This window comes from Oncorhynchus clarkii, chromosome 4, assembly GCF_045791955.1.
Source record: "Oncorhynchus clarkii lewisi isolate Uvic-CL-2024 chromosome 4, UVic_Ocla_1.0, whole genome shotgun sequence".
Lineage (NCBI taxonomy): Eukaryota > Metazoa > Chordata > Actinopteri > Salmoniformes > Salmonidae > Oncorhynchus > Oncorhynchus clarkii.
The window spans coordinates 19,755,458-19,770,568 of NC_092150.1; the positions used below are offsets into that span (position 1 = coordinate 19,755,458).

A 15,111-nucleotide genomic window follows, 5' to 3' on the forward strand; every position below is an offset into this window, starting at 1 on the left:
ACAACACCTGGGTGGAGTAATGGCTTCAAAAAAAGTGAGGAATTATATATATATTTTCAGTGCGAGAGTTCCTGTCAGATTAAGGTTTGGTTAGTAGTCCAAGGTGAAATTTGGAAAAGCTTTTGTTTTCTGCTCAATTATCATCTGAGATTCCTCTCGACTGGAAACTATTTTAGCTGGTAATTCTGGCACTCTCCGTTGATCTGTAGTAGGCAGGCGACTGCAAGTGACTCTCGACTCAAGGCAAGTGTCTGTCTCCAAACACGCCCACAACAGGCTAAACACTCCTTGGTCTATTTCACACATTGGGCCATACACATTTTCCAGGTAAGGACGGGCTCTGACATTTTAACAAAACGTTTCCGCGAGTGCGGGAACTACCGTAACAAAAAAACCCAGTCAAAACCCAGTCAAAGGGTTGGAATTCAAATAAAATTTGATTTGTCACATGCGCCGAATACAACCGCGAAATGCTTACTTACAAGCCCTTAATGAACAATGCAGTTCAAGAAATAGAGAAAATAACATATTTACGAAATAAACTAAAGTAAAAAATAAATAAAAAAGTAACACAATAAAATAACAATAACGAGGCTATATACAGGGGCTACCTGTACCGAGTCAATGGGCAGGGGTACAGGTTAGTCGAAGTAATTTGTACATTTAGGCGAGGGGGGGGGGGGGGGGGTCAATATAAATAGTCCTGGTGGCCATTTGTTTAATTGTTCAGCATTCTTATGGCTTGGGGGGTAGAAGCTGTTAAGGAGCCTTTTGGATCTAGACTTGGTGCTCCAGTACCACTTGCCGTGTGGTAGCAGAGAGAACAGTCTATGACTTGGGTGGCTGTAGTATTTGACAATTTTTTGGGCCTTCCTCTGACACCACCTAGTATATAGGTCCTGGATGGCACGAAGTTTGGCCCCAGTGATGTACTGGGCCGTACGCACTACCCTCTGTAGCGCCTTATGGTAGGACGCCAAGCAGTTGCCATACCTGGCAGTGATGCAACCGGTCAGGATGCTCTCAATGGTGCAGCTGTAGAGATTTTTGAGGATCTTGGGACCTATGCCAAAAAATGTCGGTGTTCCACAAGGTTCCGTTTTAGGACCACTATTGTTCTCACTATATATTTTACCTCTTGGGGATGTCATTCAAAAACATAATGTTAACTTTCACTGCTATGCGGATGACACACAGCTGTACATTTCAATGAAACTTGGTGAAGCCCCAAATTGCCCTCGCTAGAAGCCTGTGTTTCAGACATAAGGAAGTGGATGGCTGCAAACTTTCTACTTTTAAACTCGGACAAAACAGAGATGCTTGTTCTAGGTCCCAAGAAACAAAGAGATCTTCTGTTGAATCTGACAATTAATCTTAATGGTTGTACAGTCGTCTCAAATGAAACTGTGAAGGACCTTGGCGTTACTCTGGACCCTGATCTCTCTTTTGACGAACATATCAAGATTGTTTCAAGGACAGCTTTTTTCCATCTACGTAACATTGCAAAAATTAGAAACTTTCTGTCCAAAAATGATGCAGAAAAATTCTAGGTTCGACTACTGCAATGCTCTACTTTCCGGCTACCTGGATAAAGCACTAAATAAGCTTCAGTTAGTGCTAAATACGGCTGCTAGAATCCTGACTAGAACCAAAGAATTTGATCATATCACTCCAGTGCTAGCCTCCCTACACTGGCTTAGGGTCCAGAGTATCACCTCCACCCTACCTGACACCCTAGACCCACTCCAATTTGCTTACCGCCCAAATAGGTCCACAGACGATGCAATCTCAACCACACTGCACACTGCCCTAACCCATCTGGACAAGAGGAATACCTATGTGAGAATGCTGTTCATCGACTACAGCTCGGCATTCAACACCATAGTACCCTTCAAGCTCGTCATCAAGCTCGAGACCCTGGGTCTCAACCCCGCCCTGTGCAACTGGGTACTGGACTTCCTGACGGGCCGCCCCCAGGTGGTGAGGGTAGGCAACAACATCTCCTCCCCGCTGATCCTCAACACTGGGGCCCCACAAGGGTGCGTTCTGAGCCCTCTCCTGTACTCCCTGTTCACCCACGACTGCGTGGCCACGCACGCCTCCAACTCAATCATCAAGTTTGCGGACGACACAACAGTGGTAGGCTTGATTACCAACAACGACGAGACGGCCTACAGGGAGGAGGTGAGGGCCCTCGGAGTGTGGTGTCAGGAAAATAACCTCACACTCAACGTCAACAAAACTAAGGAGATGATTGTGGACTTCAGGAAACAGCAGAGGGAACACCCCCCTATCCACATCGATGGAACAGTAGTGGAGAGGGTAGCAAGTTTTAAGTTCCTCGGCATACACATCACAGACAAACTGAATTGGTCCACTCACACAGACAGCATCGTGAAGAAGGCGCAGCAGCGCCTCTTCAACCTCAGGAGGCTGAAGAAATGTGGCTTGTCACCAAAAGCACTCACAAACTTCTACAGATGCACAATCGAGAGCATCCTGGCGGGCTGTATCACCGCCTGGTATGGCAACTGCACCGCCCTCAACCGTAAGGCTCTCCAGAGGGTAGTGAGGTCTGCACAACGCATCACCGGGGGCAAACTACCTGCCCTCCAGGACACCTACACCACCCGATGTCACAAGAAGGCCATAAAGATCATCAAGGACATCAACCACCCGAGCCACTGCCTGTTCACCCCGCTATCATCCAGAAGGCGAGGTCAGTACAGGTGCATCAAAGCTGGGACCGAGAGACTGAAAAACAGCTTCTATCTCAAGGCCATCAGACTGTTAAACAGCCACCACTAACACTGAGTGGCTGCTGCCAACACACTGACACTGACTCAACTCCAGCCACTTTAATAATGGGAATTGATGGGAAATGATGTAAATATATCACTAGCCACTTTAAACAATGCTACCTTATATAATGTTACTTACCCTACATTATTCATCTCATATGCATACGTATATACTGTACGCTATATCATCGACTGTATCCTTATGTAATACATGTATCACTAGCCACTTTAAACTATGCCACTTTGTTTACATACTCATCTCATTTGTACATACTGTACTCGATACCATCTACTGTATCTTGCCTATGCTGCTCTGTACCATCACTCATTCATATATCCTTATGTACATATTCTTTATCCCCTTACACTGTGTACAAGACAGTAGTTTTGGAATTGTTAGTTAGATTACTGGAGTGAGTGTGAAGGTGAACGGAAAGGCTCTGGAGCAACGAACCGCCCTTGCTGTCTCTGCCTGGCCGGTTCCCCTCTTTCCACTGGGATTCCACTGGGATTCTCTGCCTCTAACCATATTACAGGGGCTGAGTCACTGGCTTACTGGTGCTCTTCCATGCCATCCCTAGGAGAGGTGCGTCACTTGAGTGGGTTGAGTCACTGATGTGATCTTCCTGTCTGGGTTGGCGCACCCCCTTGGGTTGTGCCGTGGCGGAGATCTTTGTGGGCTATACTCAGCCTTGTCTCAGGATGGTAAGCTGGTGGTTGAAGATATCCCTCTAGTGGTTTGGGGGCTGTGCTTTGGCAAAGTGGGTGGGGTTATATCCTTTCTGTTTGGCCCTGTCCGGGGGTATCATCGGATGGGGCCACAGTGTCTCCTGACCCCTCCTGGCTTAGCCTCCAGTATTTATGCTGCAGTAGTTTATGTGTCGGGGGGCTAGGGTCAGTTTGTTATATCTGGAGTACTTCTCCTGTCTTATCCGATGTCCTGTGTGAATTTAAGTATGCTTTAATTCTCTCTTTCTTTCTCTCTCTCTCTGGCAGGAGCTGAGCCCTAGGACAATGCCTCAGGACTACCTGGCATGATGACTCCTTGCTGTTCCCAGTCCACCTGGCCGTGCTGCGCTCCAGTTTCAACTGTTCTGCCTGTGATTATTATTATTTGACCATGCTGGTCATTTATGAACATTTGAACATCTTGGCCATGTTCTGTTATAATCTCCACCCGGCACAGCCAGAAGAGGACTGGCCACCCCTCATAGCCTGGTTCCTCTTTAGGTTTCTTCCTAGGTTTTGGCCTTTCTAGGGAGTTTTTCCTAGCCACCGTGCTTCTACACCTGCATTGCTTGCTGTTTGGGGTTTTAGGCTGGGTTTCTGTACAGCACTTTGAGATATCAGCTGATGTACGAAGGGCTATATAAATACATTTGATTTGATTTGATTAGATGCATAGGACTGGAAGAGGAAATTCTCTAGTGGGGGATAAATATTTTATTTTTGCTTGAAGCGAAATCGAATGGGCACACTGGCCACATAGCGGCTATCTCAAAGCACCGAGCGACACTATCTTTCCGGAAGCAGGAATTGATATCTGATTCAATACTATGTAATTACTAATGGATACTAATGGATAGATAAATATATTTTTTGACTATAACAAACGGTGTCTGATAGCTACTGAACAGCAACAATTTACAATGAGATATAACCTATATGATCAAAGAAACATCGCTTTAGTTTACGGGGAGAGTGACAAGGACGGGAATGAGGGAGAAAGAAAAATGAGGAATTGACATTAAAACACCACAACACTACACTGCAGATGCGTTCATGTTACGTTTTTGCATAATAGCATAATAGCTTGCCTGCCAGTGTGGCAAAGTGTGTTTATTGAACCCTTCTGAGCATTGATCAAAACCTCTAGCGGCTCTCAAACACTTTCATGGAAATGGGTGAGAATAATACATGATTTTAATTAAAATGTTGAGTGAAATTCATCTCGAGGAGCAGGCCTCGAGTTGCGGATGAATAACCAATGGCCAAGAATAAAGAACAACGCGCATCCATCTTTAAATGTAATAGTGGTAATTAATACAATTAGATCAAATCAGTAGGCTACTATTTTATCCCTATATGGAATGCCTTCTGCGTTTCTTTTTTTCTTACTAACCATATAAACAGACGCTGTTTCACAAAAGCCACAACATTAAATAGGGCTACCACAAATGATCAAAAGTGACAACAAATTAGCTATGTCAAACAACTTTAAATGTAACGTCCAACAGATTATTACATTTCAACATTGACAGTGATTTATGTGGGTCACTGGGTGACTTCTTGATCTCAAAGATGTCATGACCCCTATAACAAATTCAGAGGGAATCATTTGTAGAGCCTGGGGATGGAGGGCTGTCCATTTACTACCTGGTAATGCACCTGTAACTGATTATCATAATACATGTCCATACACAAATACACTATATGGCCAAAAGTATGTGGATACATGCTCATCAAACTTTTCATTCGAAAATCATGGGCGTTAATATGGAGTTGGTCCCCTTTTGCTGCTATAACAGCCTCCACTCTTCTGGGAAGGCTTTCCACCAAATATTGGAACATTGCTGTGTGGACTTGCTTCTATTCAGCCACATGATCATTAGTGAGGTCAGGGCCTGGCGTTTAGGCCTGGCTCGCTGTCGGCTTTCCAATTCATCCCAAAGGTGTTCGATGGGTTTGAGGCAGGGCTCTGTGCAGGCCAGTCAAGTTCTTTCACACCGATCTCGACAAACCACTTCTGTATGTACCTCACTACATAATGTCGCCAGCACCAGCCTAAAGTTGCATCCCTCCCTCCCTCGGGTAAAACGTTTTTAGGCGACATGTTTAACGATGGGAAGATCTGCTGGGTGGAGACGGGGCAGACCTTCAACTCTCCCAGTGCCTGGGCCACACACTGCTAGCGCCTGGTCAACCCTGCTAAGAAGTCGGGCTGTGGGTGGGCCACAGTGCGCTACAGGGGCCAGAAACGAGTGCAGTACAAGACCAGCTGGCTGCACAAGTACCAGCCCAGCGCAGACATGGTGAGGAGGAGAAAAAGAGGGAGGTTTGTTGATACGGAAACAAAGCTCTACAGGAAAAGAGGCATCAAAAGGAAGGGATGCTGGAAGAGGGAGATTTGGAGGGAGAGAAGCACTGTAGAATACTGGCATCTCAAACCCTCCCTCGTCTTGTGATGTCAGAGCTTAGTGAGCGAGGTAGAAGATGACGCGATGGGAGATGAGGAAGAGGGAAAGACGGCATTGCCGACAGGTGACAAGAGCAGGAAGAACAAACCTGAGCTGAATGGTGAGACATTCAATCCACCAAGAATCTGGAGAAATGGCATTATGTAATTTAAACTATGTATGGTAGAGAGTGATATGAGAAAGATGTATCTAATGGGCTCCCTCTAACAGATATCAGCCCTGTACCCAGGAGAGGAGACAGAGAGATAATCCCCATCAGATACTGCACTCTGGGTACCAGGAATGCAAGGTATATTTGTGCTTATCCCAGCCTGTCTCAATAATGCATATAATGCATATAAGGTAGCGTCAACACTTAAACACATACTGTATATCGACAGGGGTCCACACACATTGGTGGGATTATCAGCTTTCTCAGCCATCAAGAGATTCCAGCCTTTCAATGTGCTGTATGCAGTGAGGTGGTGGGCTACCTCGGAGAACGATAGGACACTAACACACAACGTGAGTATTTCCTTTAAAAGCAGAGACAGTGAGCAATGTCAGAAGTATGACATTGCATTCCCCAGGCTCTGGCATTACAGTAATGATCTTCAACATGTATGACCTCTATTGTTGGGCCCTTTTGATTGCAGTTTAAGAGCATTTCCCTGTCGCAGATAGAGATTGGGTCTTTGCTGTTGAGGAAGAGGTAAGCCAGAGTAACACTGATAATATCAGGACATGGATCAACACACGCCAATTCCACAGTATGATACAGATGTTTGTGTGAAAAACAATCAATGACCTTTCAGATCTGCCAGAATCTGTTCATGCGAAGTCTGTCAGGTAAACATCTATAACACCAACTTATCACTATTCAGCAAAGGCCCAATGACCATGGCATCCCTGTGGTGGTGGTGGTGGTGGGGACCTATGTACAATATAACTTCCTGACAAGTGACATCCTGAATGAGATGGTATTGTCTGTAAACTTAGTTATCATCATAGTAACCATACCTATGCAAATTCATTCAAATTGTAGACCATTGGCCATTTTGTTCTTCTTACTGTATTAAATTATTGTTCCACAGATGCTGCTGGTGGACTTCTACAGGGCAGCTCCTGACCTGGTACAGTTCCATCAGTTCTGGTGTCCTGATACCACCACGATGGACAAAATCAAGGTCTGTGAAACATAAGCCATTTACAACAGGAAACTGCTATGTAACACAAGTAGCATAGATTCCACATCATGTTAATCACTTAGGGCCGGATGCTAACTTGTGATCTGCGCATGATACCCAAATGATCTCACATCTCTCATTGACATCGATACATTTGCGTGAAGTTCGAGTCATGCATGTTATCTCCAGTTAGGAATTGTCCCTCAGAGATTTCCTCCTCACTTGTTTGGTTTCGCTCTCCCTCTCTCTCCCCCAGGGCTCTCTGAGAGGCCACACACCCAAATACCAGACCTACTCTCAGATCCTGGAGCTCATCTACAACCAAGTCATCAACACACACTAAGGTGGAAGAGAAACAAGTTTGTGTATAATGCATTGATCTCAAATTAAAATCTCAAAATGACACCCTATTCCCCATACTGTAGTGCACTACTTTTGTAGGGAATAGGGTCTACACAGATAATAGGTTGTCATTTCTGTCCTTTGTCTGTGGTCTTACAACTGCTGCCATGGCCTCAGGCATACTGTAAGCTGAATGTGCACTGGCCTGAAGGAGGAGATGGTGACTCCAGAGTCCGGAGGGTGAGTGTACTGGTCTCCATGGCCTTTTCTGACTGTGAGGTCTGTATAACTGACAATGTTTGTACAGTATAACGTGATGATTTGTGTGCTGTGAATGTGTTCCCTAGCGTCTGCTGCCAGTGCTTGGCATCAGACTGTTGTTACAGAAGTCGACATGGAAATAAGGGTCTTCCTCTTCTCTATTACCTGTGATATATTTATCGAAACTGTGGTCTGTGACATGTGGAAGTACTGATATGAGAACAATGCCTTGAACCTGCTAAATACACAGAACAGGATGGCACACTGACATGGCAGCTCTGCTTCAAGCTCCTAAGCAACTTTGCAGCACAAGCATTTCGCTACACCCGCAATAACATCTGCTAAATATGTGTATGTTACCAGTGTGTATGTTACCAAAACAATTAGATTAAAAACACATAGTGGAACTACTTCTGTGTTTCTGTAATAGTAGTAGATTCTTGTTTTTTTGCAGTCATTAACCATGTTTCCATCTACAGTTTTATGCTAGTGAAGTCATATGAACAAAAATCACTACAGCTGTGATGGAAACAGGAAGTTTTAGTACAATTTAATAAATGCAGACAAATCATTTGTTCGTTTTACATGGCGGGATCTTTTTGTGTTGGTAAAATTGATTATGCGAGAAATGGAAACGACTCTATACGCAAATATTGATATAATAACCATCATATCGAAGTCAACTTGGAGTCACGCGATGATATGGTGTGTGGCCCTCCCACTACAACTCTGGAAACTATGCAGTTTATTAGGCTACAGATTAAATAAATTATGATGAACTTCACAGGCTGTTGAAAGTGCAAGGTGATGAGCTTTCTGCTCCTTTCCAATAAATATTGAGGGTCTTATTCTGGTGACACAATGAGCAATGCTTGATTGCCTTTTGACAAATATAAATATTTTTGCTCTTATCCATAATAATCCAGAAGTGGCGCTCCTAGTGTCCGGGGACTTTAATGCAGGCAAACCTAAATCAGTTTTACCTCATTTCTACAAGCATGTCACATGTGCAACCAGGGGGAAAAAAACTCTAGACCACCTCTACTCCACACACAGAGACGCATATAATGCTCTCCCTTTCCCTCTATTTGGCAAATCTGACCATAATTATATCCTCCTGATTCCTGCTTACAAGCAAAAACTAAAGCAGAAAGTACCAGTGACTCACTCAATACGGAAGTGGTCAGATGATGCGGATGCTACGCTACAGGACTGTTTTGCTAGCACAGATTGTAAAATGTTCTGGGATTCATCCAATGGCATTGAGGAGTATACCACCTCAGTCACCGGCTTCATCAATAAGTGCATCGACTACATCGTCCCCACAGTGACCGTACTTACATTTCCCTTCCAGAAGCCATGGATTACAGGCAACATCCACAAGGAGTGGGACACTAATCCGAACGCTTATAAGAAATCCCACTATGCCCTCAGACTAACTATCAAACAGGAAATACAGGGCTAAGATTGAATCCTACTACACCGGCTCTGACGCTCGTAGGATGTGGCAGGGCTTGAAAACTATTATGGACTACAAAGGGAAACCCAGACGAGAGCTGCCCAGTGACGCAAGCCAACCAGACAAGCTAAATGCCTTTTATGCTCGCTTCGAGGCAAGTAACACTGAAGAATGCATGAGAGCCCCAGCTGTTTTCCGGACGACTGTGTGATCACGCTCTCCATAGCCGATGTGAACATTCACAAAGCAGAAGGGGCCAGACTGATTACCAGGACATGTACTCAAAGCATGTGCGGACCAACTTGCAAATGTCTTCACTGACATTTTAAATCTCTCCCTGGCTGAGTCTGTAATACCTGCATGTTTCAAACATACCACCATAGTCCCTGTGACCCAAAAAAGCAAAGATAACCTGCCTAAATGATTACCGCCCCATAGCACAACACCATCATGCCAGAAACCCTAGACCCACTCCAATTCGCATACTGCCCCAACAGATCAACAAATGACGCAAACTCAAACGCACTCCACACTGCCCTTTCCCACCTAGACAAAAGGAACACCTATGTGAGAATGCGGTTCACTGACTACAGCTCAGCGGTCAACACCATAGTGCCCGCCCACAAAGCTTATCACTAAGCTAAGGACCCTGGGACTAAACACCTCCCTCTGCAACTGGGTCCTGGACTTCCTGACGGGCCGCCCCCAGGTGGTAAGGGTAGGCAACAACATATCTGCCACGCTGATCCTCAACACTGGGGTCCTTCAGGGGTGCGTGCTTAGTCCCCTCCTGTCCTCCTTGTTCATCCACGACTGCGTGGCCAAGCACTACTCCAACACCATCATTAAGTTTGCTGACGACTAAACAGTGGTAGGCCTGATCACCGACAACGATGAGACAGCCTATATGGAGGAGGTCAGAGACCTGGCAGTGTGGTGCCAGGACAACAATCTCTCTCTCAATGTGAGCAAGACAAAGGAGCTGATTGTGGACTATAGTAAAAGGAGGGTCGAACAGGCTCCCATTAACATCGACAGGACTGAAGTGGAGCGGGTCGAGAGTTTCAAGTTCCTTGGTGTCCACATCACCAACAAACTATCATGGTCCAAACACACCAAGATAGTCGTGAAGAAGGCTTGACAACACCTTTTCTCCCTCAAGAGACTGAAAAGATTTGGCATAGGTCCCCAGATCCTCAAAAAGTTCTACAGCTGCACCACCGAGAGCATCCTGACCGGTTGCATCACCGCCTGGTATAGCATCTGACCGTAAGGCGCTACAGAGGGTACTGGGCTGTACACACTACCATCACTGGGGCCAAGCTTCCTGACATCCAGGACCTATATACTAGTGGTGTCAGAGGAAGGCCCAAAAAATTGTCAGACTCCAGTCACCCATGTCATAGACTGTTCTCTCTGCTACTGCACAGCAAGCAGTACCAGAGTGTCTAAGACTGCTGAACAACTAATCAAATGGCCACCCGGACTATTTACATTGACCCCCTGTACTACCTGTTCACCCACTACTGCGTGGCCAAGCTCGACAACAACACCATCATTACGTTTGCTGAAGACACCAGTGTTTTTACACTGCTGCTACTTGCTGTTTATTATCTGTGCATAGTCACTTTACAAATGACCTCGACTAACCTGTACCCCCGCACATTGACTCGGTACCGGTACCTCCTGTATATAGCCTCGTTATTGTTATGTATATTTTGTTACTTTTTGATTGATTCATTTTTTTTACTTTAGTTTATTTAGTAAATATTTAACTATTTATTGAACTGCATTGTTAGTTAAGGGCTTGTAAGTAAACATTTCACGGTAAGGTTTATGCTGATTTTAAAATATTTGCATGAAAATCTGTCGCCAATTGAATAAAAACCTAGCTATAGACAGAATTAATTGCACACCATTTACAATCATAGAATATCAAAAGTAAAATCCTGATCTAGCACAATATTTGTAATAAAATACAATGTTAAAATATGCAATATATACACGAGACAATATATTGCATATTTTAACATTCTATTTGATAAAACATTGAATTTTACTGTCTGCTCACTGTTAGTGTTGATGGTGCTTTGGAAAGAACTACACTGCCACCTTTTGTCCCACCAACCCACTGAACATTTCCATCAAAAACACACAACAAATTATCATTTGTGTAGATTCCATTTCCTCACATGCATTAACATTTTTGGCAATTAAGCAGTAATAGTTTATTTACACTTATGATCAAAACATTATTTTCAAAAACAGTCCATACACAGTACAAAAATGCTTGGGTGACATTTATTTATTCAAAGTCGGTAGAAGGCAGAAAACAAGAAAAAGCAAGTACAAATATGTTTTTATAATACATGACAATATATTGCAGTTAAATTTGACATACCATACAATGACATACCAAAAGTAAAAAGAAAACAAAGTAAAATACATACATTTACAAGGTATTCGGTAGACCTACATGCAAAGATTAATGTAAAACATTTTTTTGTGAATGTTTTGTATGTAAAAAGTAATACCATTGAGTGCCAGAATTATCTTTTTCAGTTCAAGTGATAATTCTGGTTCTCCAACGGATTAGACAGAAATGACCCTTTTTAAAAAGTGTAGTGTGTCACAAAAGCAAGTGTACACATGCACAACTGTCTGTACACAGCAAAGTGCCAAGGCTGGAAATGAACAGAACCCTTACTACAGAAATTCATGACCATAGTAAGTAGCTTGGTTATTTTGGTGGGTTGTATTAGTTTTTTCCTAATTTCTTTCCCAAAGGCACTGAAGCACCCCTAACTATAAATTATGTTTGTTTGTTTTGGACTCTTATTGGTGTGTGATCCAGTCAGCACCAGGTTGCTCTGTATCAGTCCACCACTGCACTCTGTCATTGAAATGCACAGAACTCAGGCCTGTAAACGTATGGGAGAGCTCTAACACCAGAGAGGAGGTGATGTGAAAGACAGCGCAGAGTGGTGGATGGAGGGAGCAGGCTGGAAGAGAGAATAGTAGCTAAAGTTAGCCTGGACCTCAACACCGAGGGGAGAGAAATATGTGAATGAAAAAGTGCACTGCAGCATGTGTGACTCAATCATATCCACAACTATCAATCATGGAGGGTCTTTAAGCTCTGACAGTATGCATCTTGGTAGCAGGGGCTTTTCCTAACAGAACCATCATCACAAATAAAATATTCAGTTTCCCAGTCATTTCCTCATTCAGTATTTACTATATTTGACACCGTACGCAGTCCTGTCCAGCAGCACACACCAACCCCTCCTCCTACGAGACCCGGGGAGAAGTGTGATAACCAACGAAGAAGTAAATAATACTTAATACAGACGTGAATGAATGAGATTTCCTGACCTAAAGAACTTCACAGTCTCACACACGCATCTGAAAAGAGTCCCACGTTTATGTGCACTATGTGGGAGACAGACGGAGACACTGCCAGCAGCGTTGTTGTCTATGGATGTACAAGCTGAGGTTCTAAGGACAAGCTGAACAGACAGGCACTATGACGACACACCTAAAACCCCCACCTCACCAGATCACATATGGTTCACACACCATGTACTCTATTTGGCATTTTTAGCTGTGTTTCCTCTATTGAACAAATGGACAGACAGGAAAACTAAAAACACACAGGCCCCGAATGTTGCTAACGTCATGAAATGTCCAGTAGCCCCTGGGGAATTTTTTTTCTTATAAATGTTAACTAGACCCAAAATCAAACAGTTTTCTCCTCAGGGGCTTCAGTCTATGACGGTCTGGGTTTGAACATCCTTTCAGTAGAGGCCTCCAACTACACATTACTTATACAGTCCCTCACACACATCAACAATCTCAAGGTGCAATTGAACCGTTTAGCTGTACATTAAAAAAACAATAAATGAGGCTTAGACCAAAACAAATCAAATGCAGACCATAGCAAAACTAAACAATGTCTGAGGCCCTTCATGCTCTCCTGTGGCTCAGGCATACAGAAGGTACATCGTTTTGTAAATCAACTGTTTGTAAATGGATCATTAGTACAAGGCATTGCTGTAGTTGTTTACTGAGGAGGATGGTTGTGTTAGCCTGGCCAGCAGGGGGCTTCAAGAGATGTAGTCCAGTCAAAAGCCACTATTTGCAAGGCTGTGCAGTTGCAGTGTCCGACATACTTGCCTTGTAAATAAGGCGAATACTCAGCAGAGTCCATACTAAAATGTGGGACTTGGAGAAATGCGGGATGTGTGAAATACATTTTTTGTTTTGAAACTACGAAAAATAAAAAGACAAGGCTTTAAAAGTGGTATAGTTTACAGTCAGAACCAGCTAACTGCAGATGTTAATGTCTTCTGCTGCTTACAGGTACGGAACTTTACATTCAATAATAAATTGTTACCATTTAAATTTTGATACATTTAATTTGAAACTTCTATTTTCTGTAGAGATATCTGTGGTTGACAGAAAACGTTACTTTAAAATGTTAGTCTGGTTGAGTCAGGTTCTTCATGTCTGAATGTCAGTCTTCTGTATTCGCTTGTAGGGCAGGGGGATCATATTCAAATCTCTTTTTATTTGAACTGGAATGTGAGAAGCCATCATTTTCCACCTTCAAATGTGAAGATGAAACCGTGCCAAAGAGTACAGGTACGTCTGTGATGATGGTGAAGATGAGGACGAAGACTCTAGGATCTTTCCCACAGATTCAACTGGCTCCTCATTCCCTCTCTCACGTACTCTTAAGGCACTCTTTAGTTTGTCAGGGGGACGACAATCTCCACGTAGTTGAGAGGGAAAAATCCTGATTGGCCGAGCAGCATGCCTTCGTACCAGTTCTCATCGATCTGATTGGTCAGGGTGATGATATCGCCCTCCTTGAAGCCCAGCTCTCCCTCATTCTCCGGGTCAAAGTCATACAGGGCCTTACAGCATGGCTGTTCTGAAACTGAATGACAGAAAGAGGAGAAAGGAGGAGAGAGAGGGATGGAAAACAGAGAGAGAAGGTTGAAAAAGTGTACATCATACCAGACAGTGATAGACTAATCCCATCTCTCTCTGTCCATACATCCCACCCTCCTTCTGCTGGCTAACAGAGCTGGACTGTCTGATTATGGTTTTAGGTTTTCACATAACATGGTTTGTTAGCTTATGGTTCACACTGTAGTTGAAGTATTAGTAGGTGTGGCTGGGTTGTGAAATGAACACACTGCAGGCCCAGACAGTGTGAGGAGTGACAGTGCTAGAAAGATGACCTGGCACCCCATACAGCCCTGTGTTGTTCTGGTCAACAAATTAATTTAACAGAGTAACATCTCAAAACAGTTATTTGAATATCCTAAAAATGTAAGGTAGTCCAAGGATTCATGAGAAAAATAATATCATTAGCCTAATGAAAAATCTAATGACAGTTGAAGCTTATTAAGAAAGAAATGATCCATGCAGGCTGGGAAAATCCTTCCATGCGAGGTTGAAAACAAAATGGCCAATAACCCATCCTCCTACTAGGCCTATCAGAAAAACTTAAGGACAAAACATATACATAACTATGAACAGTAGCTTATTTCCAAAATATTCTAGCCTACAGTGTTGTCCTAAAATTGTTGTGGATTTCAAAATAATAAGAATGAAAGTTCATAGCTTAAGCCTAGGCTATTCTCCACCCACTTTATGAGAAATCTAACAATCAATATTATTTATTGTTCTATTATTTCACGAGGCAAATAAAGCAATTATTAAGCACTTCTGAAGACAGCAGACTGCTTCTACCCAGCTCATGATGTAGGACTATAACCTCTCTCACTACGGTAAGACAGCCTGTTCCTCATCCTTCAGTCACTGCTCCATCATGTGTGCGTCACAGAGAACCTGCTCTAATATCAGAAAAGATG

General features: G+C 43.6%; 1 protein-coding gene and 1 pseudogene across 1 annotated transcript in view; one reads left to right on the forward strand and one right to left on the reverse strand.

The window, feature by feature from the left end:
* The first annotated feature begins 1,075 nt into the window (after positions 1–1,075).
* On the forward strand, positions 1,076–7,507 carry LOC139407936 (MPN domain-containing protein-like; annotated as a pseudogene).
* A 4,001-nt stretch (positions 7,508–11,508) lies between these two features.
* The window catches only part of LOC139406563 (endophilin-A2-like), a 29,638-nt gene continuing 26,035 nt past the window's right edge, over positions 11,509–15,111 (reverse strand). Inside the window, exon 9 of the mRNA XM_071149276.1 lies at positions 11,509–14,168. Coding sequence (XP_071005377.1) covers positions 13,975–14,168 — 194 coding nt within the window. The 3' untranslated portion in view covers positions 11,509–13,974. The remainder of the gene's footprint in view (positions 14,169–15,111) is intronic.